We start from the raw sequence: 13793 nt of genomic DNA on the forward strand, positions 1-13793 counted from the left end.
TGAACAGAAAAAATTGTCACATGTGTTTTTGGTGTTCAGGGTCTGAAGAAAGAGTCATGAAATACTGTTTATCTACTTCTCTAAAAGCTGCTTTTTAAGGGCACCTTTAAACCTTGTGCTCATTCCCAACTGCAGACAATTGCAGTGTCAAACCTGGTTTGCTTGAAGATGCTAAATGTATAATTTGGTTTCACTCTTCCACTCCTGTGAGCTGATTAGCTCCATCAGCACCAATGCTAACAATTCCAGCAGCAGCTCTTCTCCAAAATGAGCTTTTTCCTCTCTGTGTTTCTAATTATAACACCGAATTAGTTTTCTTTGGTGCTCGAAATAGATCAGCTGCAAGGCCTCACCATTGCTTCCTGATCTGTTTGTTCCAGTGACCTTTCCACTTGGAAAGACAAAATGGGCAAGTGTCTGTAAGCTGGCTCCTGGGACATGCTGGGAATGAGTTCTCAGGAAATGCTGGATCCATCTGGGACCCTTTTACAACACGCTCCTTTCAGTGCTGATGTGATTATATGCAGCAGCTGAACTGGCCAGGTTTCATGGATTGCTCTTTTCAGTTGTTGAAGATGAGGTTGATTTCTCATAAGTCTAATGCGTATTTCATTTCTGTGGGTGATAGAAGTGCCTGAACTTTAAAGGAATAATTTGTCAGAAGTGCTGAGAAGCTTCTTTCCCCACTGACATCAGTGATGCTGGTGCATTGTGGTTCTGGAGTGCTGGCCCATGGAAGGAAAAATCAATAGGAATAAAGCAAATAATGATGATGCATGTGTGCACATATGCATCAAGACACATTACTATTTGATTGTAATGTGAAATAAATAGAGTTCATTTTTCACTTATGGCTTAAAGAAATTATTTTGCTGCCTTCTGAGATTTCTTTAATGGCTTTGTTGTGCTTTTTTTTTTTTGGAAATCTTATTTTTACAGCTGTATTGATCAAGACAGCGTTGATCTTGATTAGATCTTGGAAGATGGGGTGATTCAGACTCGATGCTGCAATCACAAGCAATTTTGTCTGTAAAAAAAAATCTACCAAAAACCCAAACCACAAAGCAAGTTAGACTTTTAATGGCCAAGTCTCTGTTATTGTCCAGCTTTACAGCCTTAGATATTTTAATTATCACTTGGTTTTTGCTGAATTTGCTGCCACATTTTTTTTAAAAGTGTTCCACCACGATAAATTTGACTGTATTTTTTATTTTTGATGGCTTATTCTAAACCAGAGAAATAAAACCCAACAAAAGGAAATAATCTAGTTCTACCTGCTGTGCTGAGTAGAAATCAGAACACCTGAAGAGACAGGGCTGCTTGTGATTTAATGCTCTCAGGTGATTTAGAGATGAAGGAAGAGGAATGCTCTGAAATGACAGTAGGGATGAGGAATGGGGAAGTTTCTGTGTGCCAGCCAGCCACAAGCATATGTGGCTCAAACAGGCTGGTGGCTTGGGGTCACAATGGTCCCAAGGACCCTTCTGCCCTTAATTTGTAAGCATCAGCATGTGGTGGTGCAGAAGATGGACACAAAGTCACCTGGATATGGATACTGTCACTGAGAAAAATCTTGCAGAAGAGGTAACAGAAGCGTTTAATAACAGTTACTGAAAGAGAAGTTCTGGGGAGAAAGATTAGAAAACAGGGAGCCATCAGAAGAGGGGTAATACACAGGACTTTGATGCTGATACAGATACTATTGATTTGGAAAGAATAAAGAACAAGCAGAAGAGAACAGTTGGAAACCATAAAAATGTAGGAGAGTGTATTAGGTTTTAAAAGAACAACCTGGGTTCTGAAAGTGCTCTAATTGCAAAGAGAGAAAAGTGCAAGGTGAACAGGAGAAAAGAGGCATTGCTGACCCACAGGGCTTCGTAATGCCATTATTATTTCTCCTGGTGCTCTGCAAATAGGTTCCTCTGGGCAGCTTTTGATTCACATCCCAGTGAAGGCAGAGTGGGCAAGGCAGCTGCTGTTCTGGTCACCTCTCATCTCCCTGGTGTGTTCTGCACCCAAAAGGCTTCAAAAAATGCAGTCAGGTGGGAGGGGGCACTGATAAACCTAAATCCTTAGGGTTTTCAGTTTGGGTTTTAACATCCTGATTTTTAGCCATAAAGCCCAAAAACATCTTTGCTTCCCTGATGACAGCTGCATGTTGATCACATGAGTGCAGCAAGTGGAGCTGGAGGAAGTACCCAAAGCTGTGATGCTGCCCCACTATTGGAGATTTTGCTCCACGTGTGTGCTGCACACAACACATTCAAACCAGTTAGAAATTCCCATTGATAATACACATTAGGAAAGAAAATTCTTTTTAGGCTGCACATCGTCTAGGCCTTCTGGTGGGTAGGAAATCACTGTAATTGTAGTCTCAGGCATTTATTGACTGCTCCTTCAGGGCAGAAAATACTGATGGATGCATGGAAGTAATTGTGTAGGTTACTAATTATTTAGCAATTACTTCTGCATTTGAATTGTGGGCTCTCACAGGCACCCCAGGGGAGGCCTGCTTTGAGCACAGTCACCACTTCCAGATTTTATTCCTGTTTTTTTCCCCAGCTGCTGAGTGGTCCTGAGCAGATCAGGTAACTGCTCTGTACTTCAGGTTACTGGCCTGGAGAATATTAAAACAACACTTAGTTCTCTCTTCATTAATATTTCAGCAGATGCCCTGTGCCTGCAGCTATCTGCTGTTTCAAATAGGAGGAGGAGAGGGGAAGCCAGGGTGTTCTGGAGGGCTGTGCTGAATTCAGGCAGCCCTGCAGATGGGAGCTGTGCAGAGACACATGGGGACAGGGGCATGGTGGCTGGATTTTGGGTGGGGATGGCTGTACCACCAGGGCTTGTGGGGCTGTGTGAATGAAGGCCTGCCCAGCACTTAGTGATCCTCAAAAGAAAAAGTGCAGCACTTTATAACAAGTGAAGGGTTATTACATTATGGAGTATTATTGTCAAGGCATCATCTTTCATTCTCAGGACAAGTGTTATGTGATTGCCAAGAGAAGTAATAAGTAATCAGCATTAGTCTCATGACTAAGATGTAATGGGGTGACTTGCTAACATTTTCAAAGTATATAAAACTAGCTACTGTGGACAGGGTCTCTGATTGTGGTACTTAATGATTGTAATAAATTACATTAATAGTGCAGTTTGGATTTCAGCCGAAGTGGAGAGGTGTATTCAGCAACATGCTTCAAATCAAGATGCCTTTAGACTAATTTATCTGATGTGCTGGCTCTCCTTGGTTTCTCTGCAGCAGCCACACTACCCCAGCTGCTTTAGCAAAATGGGTGGATGGTTGGTGACACCAGCTCAGTCCCACCTGGAAATGAGAGCTGAGCCTGTGGCAGGCAGAACACAAGGGGAAAATGGGGCAAGGAAGGGTGGCAGATGCTGGGGATGCCCATGCAGGTGACCATGTTCTGCTGAATAAGATCAGACTCTGATTTTTGTCTCCAGACCAGAGATTGACTCAAGAAATCATAATGGTTTCTTTAACACCATTATAATGTGTCACAGTGAATATGTACATACTGATACCTGTGCACTGCAGAATGATTCCTCTTCTATTTTTTGGCTCTTAATACTTTGCTTGCTTTTTTCTTGTTATTTTTTAAACCACTAGTAGAGAAAAAAAGGCAACACCTTGTTGTGTGTATGCACAATTATCAGAGCTAACTGATCATGAGTGCTGCTGTACTGAAGTGTCATCTGATCACAATGCTTCATTCTGCAAACAGCTGAAGTGGTACCTGAGTAACTCTTGTTCTCTAAAAGCAAATATTCAAATAGCTGATAGGGGTTTAGAGTGGCTTTGAATTTCTTGTGGCATTCCTGACTGACTTCTCTCTCGCTCTGCACTTTCAATAACAAGTTTCTCAATGTGAACTCTGTCAGAAATGGTTCATTAGCAGTCATGTGTTTTGAAACACAAACCTCAGGGAAAAGGTTCCCAAACATCTCTGGCAAAAAAAGAGAATTGTGGATTAGTTCTTTTTAAGTTAGAGTTCAGGTTATTTTAGGCATCATTTACTTGTAACCATAGTTCGATGTGTTGAAGGCTGTTCCTAGCAGCCCAGGCACATTTTGCCATGGTTTTTTTTTTGGTGCAGAGTGTTCTTGGGGCTCTCCAGAAGTGGCTGCCCCTTGCTGGTGTTACCCAGCCTGACTCCACAGCCTGCAGCATTTCCCTGCCTGCAGAGCTCACTGTCACTGCCTTCCAGAGAGGGAAGGTGCTAATGGGACACATCCTCATGGTGGGACTCTGTATATAAATATTTAACTGTTTGCAAGAGGAAGACTTTCATATTGCAGAGGCTTGGCAGGGTATTTTCTTTATTCCTACAGCCCTATGCTAGGTAGGGTGTTTCCAGCTGCTTCTCCTGTTTTCTGTATATGCCATACACAAGTACATGTTTATTTATGTTCCCTACGATGTTTTTTTAATCTATTTGTCTATGGATGTAGCAGTTGATATAACACAGCTGGCCTCATGGAGCACCCTGAGCTCCCCCAGCCCTCTCCTGACACATGCAGGTTGTACTGTTTATTTATTACTTTTAGTATCATTGCTTTGTTTTAGGATTTTTCCAAGTGTTTGGATTCACTTGTACATGAGTGCTAACAATGGCATGTGGCAACACCTAGTGACAGCACAGCAAAAATCAGAATAAGAAGAGTGATTTGTTCTGTGGGTGACTTTCTCCCATGCTGCCACTGCCTTCAGGACACTAATTGGAGTATATGTTAAATTTCAGAGCTAATTGAAATGTGCAGTTTGTAACAGTTTGACTTACTCAACAAGAAACCCAAACTGATCTTTCATTTAACCTCATCGTTAATAACTGCAGGAACTGACAGTGAATCTCCTATTAAAGGCAATGGATATATTGCAGGTTCATTTCTCTGAGCTCTCCTCCATTGCCTGTTTTCCTTCCCATCCAGATGCTGCATCCGCAGCCTCCTCTCGTTGCCTGGATACTCTGAATTTCCTCAAGGCAATTGCTAATCAATGTGCAGTTGCAGCTAGGTGAATCCCACAGACAGCAGCCAGATCTGTCATCTAAATGTGGAAATCTGTAGCAGAATGTGGTCTGGGAGGAGAACAGACAAAACACCATGGCAGGAGCTCTGCTCCCAGGAACCGATTCATCCTGTGCTAATCAGACACAAGCACTCTTGCTGGATTAGATGAACAGAAGCTCTCCTGCTAAAATTAAGGGTCAATTGTTTTGGTTCTTGTACAGTGCAGAGAAGAGGAGCTGAGTCTCAGAAAATAAAACAATTACATTAATAATTGCATTTCAAGTCTTTGTGTCAAGGCCTTGCTTAATTTTGCTGCTTATCTCCAAGAGTCTTTCCCAAAATACCCATTTGCACCAAGACAGAAAGCTATGAAGTGCTTTTTAAAACATGAGCTATTAATGGAGTCCTTGTTAGCACAGAGTGGTCTCTTTGAAGATGAGATGTACTTCTCATGGACGCAGAGCCCTCTGTGCTGCACAGAGGCTTTTGAGTTTCTTGGGATTCTTATAATTGCAAAATTAGACTTCACACATAGGCATCAGTAAATTCAGAACTGCATGAGCTCTCCTTTTGCTGAGACACAAATGCACTCCCAGTCCCAGGTGTAGACACCTTTCCACCAGAAAGGAGAATAGCTGCTGCAGAGCAAACATCTGCAGATTAAAGTAACTCAAATATGTGGTTTGGGAGCACATTCTTCAATCCTGTAATTGCACTATTAGAATTAATGCTCAAACTCGTGGTTCACCTTGCAGTCAGCTGCTCTGCCTTCTTGCACCTCTCCATGTCAGCTCCCTGTCCTACCCCAGCAGCCTCCATGGTCTCCTCTTCCCTCTCTGCTTTAGTGTCTATCCCACATTTGAACCTGTCAGATGGTGCCTCCCTTCCTGTGTATTTCTCCCCATTCCAGAAACAGCACCTTGGCTGGATGGAGTCCTTACAACACAAATGTCATGGAACTCAGTAGTGTCAATTCAAGGGGTTTATGGAATAGATTCATAGACATTCTACTTAAGGGTAGCTAGTTGGTGTATTTTTTTGTGAACTGTATTTCAATTCCAGGTCAATAAACCATCTAAGGTGAGCTCACTGCTCACAAGGGGAATACTTAATAAGAATGCTTTGTTATTTGAAATATAAGACAAATTCTCCACTGCCACTTGTTTTCTAAAACTTAAAAAGAAAGTTGTCTTGGCTGACAGTGTTGCTTTAATTCAGGACAGGGTGGAAGCTGCTGTAGATTGCTTTCATTGATTGTGATCACTGCTTGAATTGGCAGAGCAGGAAGTGTTATGATGATGAGAACTTGTCTTATTGTTGTGATAAGCTGTTACCAAAGTCTAATTACTGGGTGTGATGCTAAAATGTGTAAGCTGCCGACACTTAAAGATAAGGAGATGAAAAGAAACCAACTCATTCCAAACAGCTCTTCTGTTTGGGTTTATTCATTATTATTGTTATTTTTGTGCACTCTCCTGAGTGGTGCTTTAGTGTGCATGGATTAAGTCATGGGTTTGGCTGCAGATGCTGCCATCAAACTTCAGCTGTGGTTAAGTAAGTTTTAAGCACCAAGGGACTGAATAAAATAATGGCTGGTGAAAAGTGATGACAAGGGATTCAGTTAATGGTATGTGCATCTGTGGAGTGAATGGGTTGTTATTAGCTATTAATTCAGGTGCTAGGCAGGATCCAAATGGGATTGAGAAGAGGGTAAGGGGTAGAGGCTCAGTTCCCATAGGAATTGGATGTCGGAAGTGCCATTCCTGCCATGCTGGCTGCTCCAGAACTGGCATTTCCAAGAAAAGTAGAGAGTTTCCTGCAGTCCTGTCCCAGAAATCTCCATTGTCTGGGGGACAGAGACATCCTGTTGGGGTCAGAGTCCTCAGAAGTTTTGCAGAGCTTCACCTGAGCTCAGCACCCCAGGGAGTCCTGCCCTAACTGCTGTGCTGACTCCAGAAAACGTTTTGGGATCCTCTGGGATGACAGATGCTTGTGTATGCACATGTAACATGCTGTTAATAATTAGAGCTGATTGGATATTCAGTACAAATTACACTGGCTATGAAGTTAGCCCCTTCCCTAGGCTTACAAGTGGCTCACCAAACACTGTTAAAGTCTATTTTTAAATTTATGTTTTTTCATAAACATTGATAGATTTAATTTGAATGAATAATGTCAAGTCTGAGTGTTATAAAACTCTTACTGGGCTGTTCACTGTCAGTTGTTAATGGAGCATGTTTGGATTTCTGAGTCACAGTGTAAATATTTTCTATTTCCAATTTTGAGGATGAAACATGAGGTTTGATGATTATTTTTACCAGTCCCCCCAAAAGTGTGTCTGCTCCCACGCCCAGGCCCACATGCCATGTCTTCAAAAATAACTGCTTGGAGAAGAGAAATAGGGCTGACTGCATCCAGCAAACATGAGGGAAACAGAGCACTTCCATTTTCTCTTATTTTCCATTTCACCTGGAAGCTGGGTTAGAGCATTCTTTTAAAGATTTTCATCATGGGCTGGTTTATTTCCCCAACCTGCTTGTCCTTGTGTGAATCTGAAGGAAGAACTCTGATTTTTCTGAATATTGACTCAGGCTTAATCTGCCTCCTGTGGTGAAAAAAGAAAAGTTCAACCCCAGTGGCTACATTTCCCATAAACCCCACACATGCAGAGCCACGCTCAGTTTCAAATTCATATTTGCTCTTTTTATATACTCATTTATTTTTACAGGGATCCTCTAAGACAACACATTGTCTTGGTAGAGAATAATTATTCACTAATGTTAGTGCCAACAACCATGGCTGGTTTGAAAAATGACTAATGATTTTGGTGTAGGAAAACCTGAAATACTTTAGAGAAATATTCCTGTTTTTCTGTTGAGGAACAGCTCTCTGTGGACTGGTAGGAACTCCAGCTTTGCTGCTGCTAGAGGAACTGAAGAGGAACAAAATTCAAAGATAAAATCATACATTTCTCTGTAATTGGAGGAGGGACGGTACCATCTGTGCTTTGTTCTTGTCCAGGGGAAATAAAACCCACACTATCAACATCTATATATCCCCTTCATCCTCTTTGTTGCATCCATCCTAAAGAGTTTAGCCAGTTAAAACAGACCTGAAATAACTTTTGCACAAAATAGTGGTGTGCAGTGCTAGAAATAAAAGTTGTTTTCATGTGTATGGTACACATATGGCTCTCTCTGCTTAGCATTTAAGATCTTATAAAACACTTTTTTTGTTTTTCCTGGAAAACCTAACAAAGAAAAATCTTAAAAAAAAAAAAAAAGAATAACCACAAAATCCCAGAGTAGTGTTCTTCATGAGAAATGGCAAGAGGATAGATGGCAACAGGGTTAATTATCCTATTTTTTTTTTTTTAATGGCAACCTATGTTTGTATTTTCCCTTTGCACTCTCTCTCCCCCATTCTGCCTCTTTTTGTCTAAAGCAGTTCTGCAGTATGTAGAGCATAAGAATTATTTCTCCAGCAGAATCTGCAACCTGCTTGCGGAGCCTCCGTACCCATTAGAGGCTCTTTCCAGAAGAAGTAATTTCCTTCTCCCCATAAATTATGCATCAATGTACATTTAGGATTCTGAGATGATGAGCAGCAGATGAAAGTGCTGCTCCCATGGAGCTGGATCCACGTTGCTGTGTGCAGGCTGGAGCACACCTTGTAGAGACAAACCTGCACGTGTCGCTGTCCTGCTGCTGCAGCTGGGGGAGCAGGGAGCTGGGAGCTGCTCTGCCTTCCTCCTGTGAGAAACACCTTTTCACCTCGCAGGAGGCAGTGAGGGGGAATGATTGCAAGTGTTTTCTAAGTGGTTTTCCCAGCTGGACTCTGCCAGTGCAAGGCAGGGTGATTCCAACTCCTTGCAGGAGGATCTGCTCCATGATCCATCTCCCAGAGGGGAGACTCTTCCTGGGTCCTCCAAAAAACAGGGGTTGTGTTTTTCTTCTCACAGTCAGTGGGAATTTCACCAGGCTACCACAACTCCTCCAGCATGGTAGACAGTGATGTAGCAAATCTATTCAGGTTGCCTCAGGACCTGCAGATTCCCCTCATCATTTCCCATGGATATGTGCACCCTCAGGTTCCTTAGATGGTCTTAAACCTGATCTTCTACAGTGGCTGAGAAAATATATATTGAGAAATTGAAAAATAATGCTTTCAGGTTATATATAGCATGTGGAATCGATGAAGAATGCAAATAAATGTATGTTCTAGAGAAGAATTTTGCACTGTTGCCAAAGCTGAACTATATGGGAGGGCATCCTTTGTATTTTGTCATGTCAGAGGACATAGGGAAAATTTTTAACTCTACTCTTGGAATCTGAAGATGGCAAATAAAAATTAACAGTAATTCCTGAAAGAAAAAAATTGAGTAGTTTTATATAAAACTGTTGTATGTAGCAGGTCATTGTGTAAAAATTAGAAGATTCACCTTGCAATGAGTCTGAATTCCTGTAATGCCCGATGCTGAGGGAGCAGATTCCAGAGCTGAGGTTGCTGTGGAGTATTTTAGGGCAAATCAAGCACTGCTGTGGTGTGGAGGTGAAGTGAAACAGGCCCAGTGAAATAGCTCTGTGCTGTTCTGGCATGTGCACTTACTCTGTGTCTCTTTCATGGTCACTAAAAATGACAGGGAGGCAGCCCAAGCACTTTGCACTGTTTCCATCACAGCTGGGATGGGTTCCAAGCATGTGTTGGGATAACTGGGGGTGCACCTCTGCCCCTTCAAGTTTAGCTTTATGGTCTGGCTCTTCACTTCTTCCCAAACTGACCCAGCTGCTGAATTTCCTCTTTGAAGAAAACAGTCCCATGTGGTATCTTTCCTTCCCTCTCCTTTGACTAAGTTTTCTTTTAGAGAGAGAATAGTGTTTGCTTTCCAAATGCAACATCCCCCCTAAAAGAACCTGTGTACTAAAGCAGGCCATGGAGCCTTTCATCACTTCTCTTGGTGATAGCAGTCATGAATTTTTTATTTTCTGCAGGGCTCACTCCAGATCTGCCACAGCATTGTGTGGGTGCACACATGTAGAAAGGCTACTAATTGAAATTCAGATGTAACGAGATGAAGTTTTGTATTCACCATGACTGCCTTTTGTTTTAGCCCATGTACGCTCAGTGCACCTAAACAATACAACCACTGCTTCTCCTTTTAGATTCCACAAGAATAACTAAAAAGGCAAGAAATATTTCTGCTGTAGAGATGGAGCATGCACCCCCAAAAATGGGAATGGCACGTGTTAGCTTCTTCATTTACTTATCTGTGGGGAGGGACGGAAATTTTAATGGAACCATAAAGAAAATGAAATAGCAAAGTTACTGCCATAAACTGTTCTCTTTTGAAGATGCAAATGTGTCTCTATTGCCTAGGTAACTATTATGGAACGCCGAAGCCTCCAAGCCAGCCCCTCAGTGGGAAAGTGACTTCCACCAATGCTCTGCAAAACCTGCAGCCTGGCTCCAAGCAGTCGACTCCAAAGCGAACCAAGTCTTACAATGATATGCAAAATGCTGGCATAGTGCATACAGAGAATGAGGAAGAGGATGATGTACCTGAAATGAGCAGTAGCTTCACAGGTAAAGCAAAAACACTGCTGTCCTTCAGCTGGAATACATGGGGAAGGCTTTTGGGGGGTGTTTTGAAGAGGGGGTGTTGTTTTTAATGTGTTTTCTGCAAAGCTGTCAAACAGAACTGGCCAACACCTGAATGGCAGATGTTCAGATGTGAACAACCACATGCACAGCTGTGTCTTTCCAAAAAGTCCTGTGGGATTGAACTGGTTGAGACAAAAATGTGGTAAAGTTCAAATCCATTAATTGCAGAAAGGTCAGGGAAGAGTTGAGCTATGGGTGACAACTACAAACAGTATGAAATGGCTCAACCAGGTTTACATTTGGAATTAATTATTGCTCCTTCCTAAATATGTTGCTGTCCTTTATCCTTCCTTGCATCTAGAGCTGCCCATCACATACAGTTAATGTCCTAGATCCTCTTCTCCAAGGTACCCCCAGCACATGGAATGCTGCTGTCTGCAGGAATGAGATCTGAAACATGGGTGCAAGTTCTGTATTTCATTAAGGTCTTGTGTCCTGCTGAGCACCTTATTCCCACCATTGAGCCTTGGCTGAAAGATCACTGCAAACCTTTGCAATCTAAAGTCAAAGATCACTGCAAACCTTTGCAATCTAAAGTCAAAGATCACTGGAAACCTTTGCAATCTAAAGTCAAGTACTGTGCAGGCACATTCAGAGTAAAGCACTACTGGAGAATTATTGAGTTTCCACAGAAATCAGCTGGAAGTTTGTGAAGCTCTGAGGGGCAAGAGCTCTTCCCCATGTCCCAAGGCCTAGAATTTGTTAGTGCTTAGAGCATTGTTACCTCAGCTCAATTTCAGGCTGAATTAATCTCTGGGCTCCCTTTGAGGCAGGTACTGAGCAAATATTATCCACGCCTTCAAGACTTTCCCAGCTACTCACTGTAGCTGGCTCTGGCTCCTTTGTCCTCTGATCACTTCCTATCACCATGAAAATTCTCCTTCCCAGCCTCTGAGAAGTCAGAGGATCTGTCCTGCCAGTTCCTACCTGCCAATGTCTCCTGGCTCAAATATCTGTTTAGATATTTAAAGTTCTGTTTAGAGCTTTAAAAAGATTTAGGCTGAGATTTAATTTTGGTCCTCTAGGCCAAACTGTCAAATGGCTTTTGAGGGTTGTACTCTGTTTTGCTGCTACCTGCTACACATTTCCAACTCAAATTGCTTCTAGCCAGCCCAATTTCTCCCAGGCTGGAATTGCTGTCTCTGCTTACCAGCTCATTGACAAAATTTTGCACCAAGGGTGGTCTCTCACATGTCATGACATGACAGCAGCTTCAGCCTTTGTCACAGGATCTGATTTTGGGAAGAAGCTGGTGGGAGATCTGTTATTTGATTTCCTTGCTGCCCATCTCAGTTTGGTGCCCCTGAAGTAGCTTGAAAATAATTTCTTTTCCTTGTTTTCGTTTGCAAGATGAAATGCTGGAAGATGCAGCTCATTTGTCACAACGTTATCACACCCTGGCCCCTTGCCTTCATTAAATGAGCACAGAATCAAGAAAGGAGTTATTTCTCATATACCAAAGTGATTCCTTCTGCTTCTTTCACATGAAAGTGTGCTAGCCATATTAAAATGCTCCTGCTTCTCTAGGAGACCTCTTGGTTACTTGTGTTTTCCAGCTTTTGGCATGTTTGTACTCTCAGTTTTTAGCTGGCGATGATTCTTTCACGCTTCTTTCTCTTGTCATCCCCTACCTAAAAATATCAAACTCCAGGAGGGCTGAGAAGCAAGCACTGAGGGTACTGATATAGTCTAGATGTTTTTCTTCCTGTTCTTCCCAGTTTATTATGTCCTTCTCTTTTGGTAATGGCAGCACACAGACTGGAATAATGAAGGAGCTATTTCTCTGTCTTTTGCTCAGTTGTCTGTGCTCGTACTGAGGTTCTCAGGGGATGTGGAAGTACTGCCATAAATTTTCAACACCTTCAAGAAACAGAGAAAGTCCCTTTGGTAGACACAGGGTTAATTTTAGAATTTGTCCATTGTTGCCAAAACTTCTCTGTGAAGGTGTGAGGGCTCAGACCTGTTTATTGGGGAGTGTTTACTGTGATTAGTGATGGGAGGGGATGGGCAGCAGTGTTTAATGGATACAGCTCAAAACTGCGTGGATACAAGCATCAGAAATACTTCCTTAGAGTGAGAAGGGCCAGACACAGCATAAAATACTCCTGACTGACTTTGGAAGGATACTGTGATGAACCTTGGAATAAACCTCCTCGGACAGCAAAAGTGGGCAGTAGTGAGCAGCAATATGTGGACACATGGTACAGTGCTGACATTCATTATAATTTTTAATTTAAAATAAGGCGCTGCACTGAAGACATTCACCATTAGCTTGTTGACTTTGAGCTTCTGGCAACATTTTGCGCTTGTAAAATCGCTTTTGATCATTCTTCAAACAAGAAATTTTATCCTCCTAATCCTGCCCCACAGTTGGCACTGCAGGAGTGAACCTGTAAGCCTGCTTGAAAGCACACTGAGCTCCTCTACACCAGTGAGCCCTGGCCTCAGACAGCTTGGAGGAGTTTGGTACCTCAGCAGGGCTTGTTGGAGTGAGCACAGGAGCTGATCACAGCTCCTGGTTTGTTTGGAGAGTGTGAGTGGGCAAAGTGCTCACCCCTGCTGCCACAGAGCTCTGCCCTCGCTTCATCTGTCCCTGTATCTCATGGACTAAAAGGCAGGGGGAGGAAAACTGGCAGGACAAACCTGGAGCAGCAATGCAGGCGAGGGAAGGACCGATTGTCACTGGTGTGTGTGTCATGTTTGTTCCGCAGCAGAGTCTGGAGAGCAAGAGGAGCAGAGCGCGCAGATCGCGAGAGAGGCGGCCCCCGCGTCCAGCATCGAGAGGCACACCCACGCCCCCACCACGGACCCTTCCCAGAGCCTCCCCCAGTACCTACCTCCTTCTGCCGAGGACAGCCTAGGGCCTCTGCCAGAAAACTGGGAGATGGCCTACACGGAGAACGGAGAAGTCTATTTTATAGAGTAAAGCGCTTTTCTGTTGTTCTCATTCCGTCTCTTTGGGCATAAGTAAACCTCCATGGGCGCTTTTTGTGTGTATTAAATATTTAGTGCATACTGTTAGGTTGCAGGGCTGTTGATTTACTAAGATATGAGTATTGGTCTAATACCAATACTCAACTCTGACAGACAAAAGACTCTCTAAC

General features: G+C 42.8%; 1 protein-coding gene across 6 annotated transcripts in view; it reads left to right on the plus strand.

Annotated features, from left to right (window-relative positions):
* The window catches only part of LOC117002661 (membrane-associated guanylate kinase, WW and PDZ domain-containing protein 1-like), a 295287-nt gene that overhangs the window by 246189 nt on the left and 35305 nt on the right, over positions 1–13793 (plus strand). For 5 of the 6 annotated variants that reach the window (XM_033071996.2, XM_033071995.2, XM_033071991.2 and 2 more), the window contains exons 4-5: positions 10405–10611; positions 13401–13611. In XM_033071996.2, coding sequence (XP_032927887.1) covers positions 10405–10611; positions 13401–13611 — 418 coding nt within the window. The remainder of the gene's footprint in view (positions 1–10404; positions 10612–13400; positions 13612–13793) is intronic. The other variant, XM_033071993.2, reaches the window with a different exon arrangement.

Source organism: Catharus ustulatus, chromosome 13, assembly GCF_009819885.2.
Source record: "Catharus ustulatus isolate bCatUst1 chromosome 13, bCatUst1.pri.v2, whole genome shotgun sequence".
In the NCBI taxonomy this organism is placed as follows: Eukaryota; Metazoa; Chordata; class Aves; order Passeriformes; family Turdidae; genus Catharus; species Catharus ustulatus.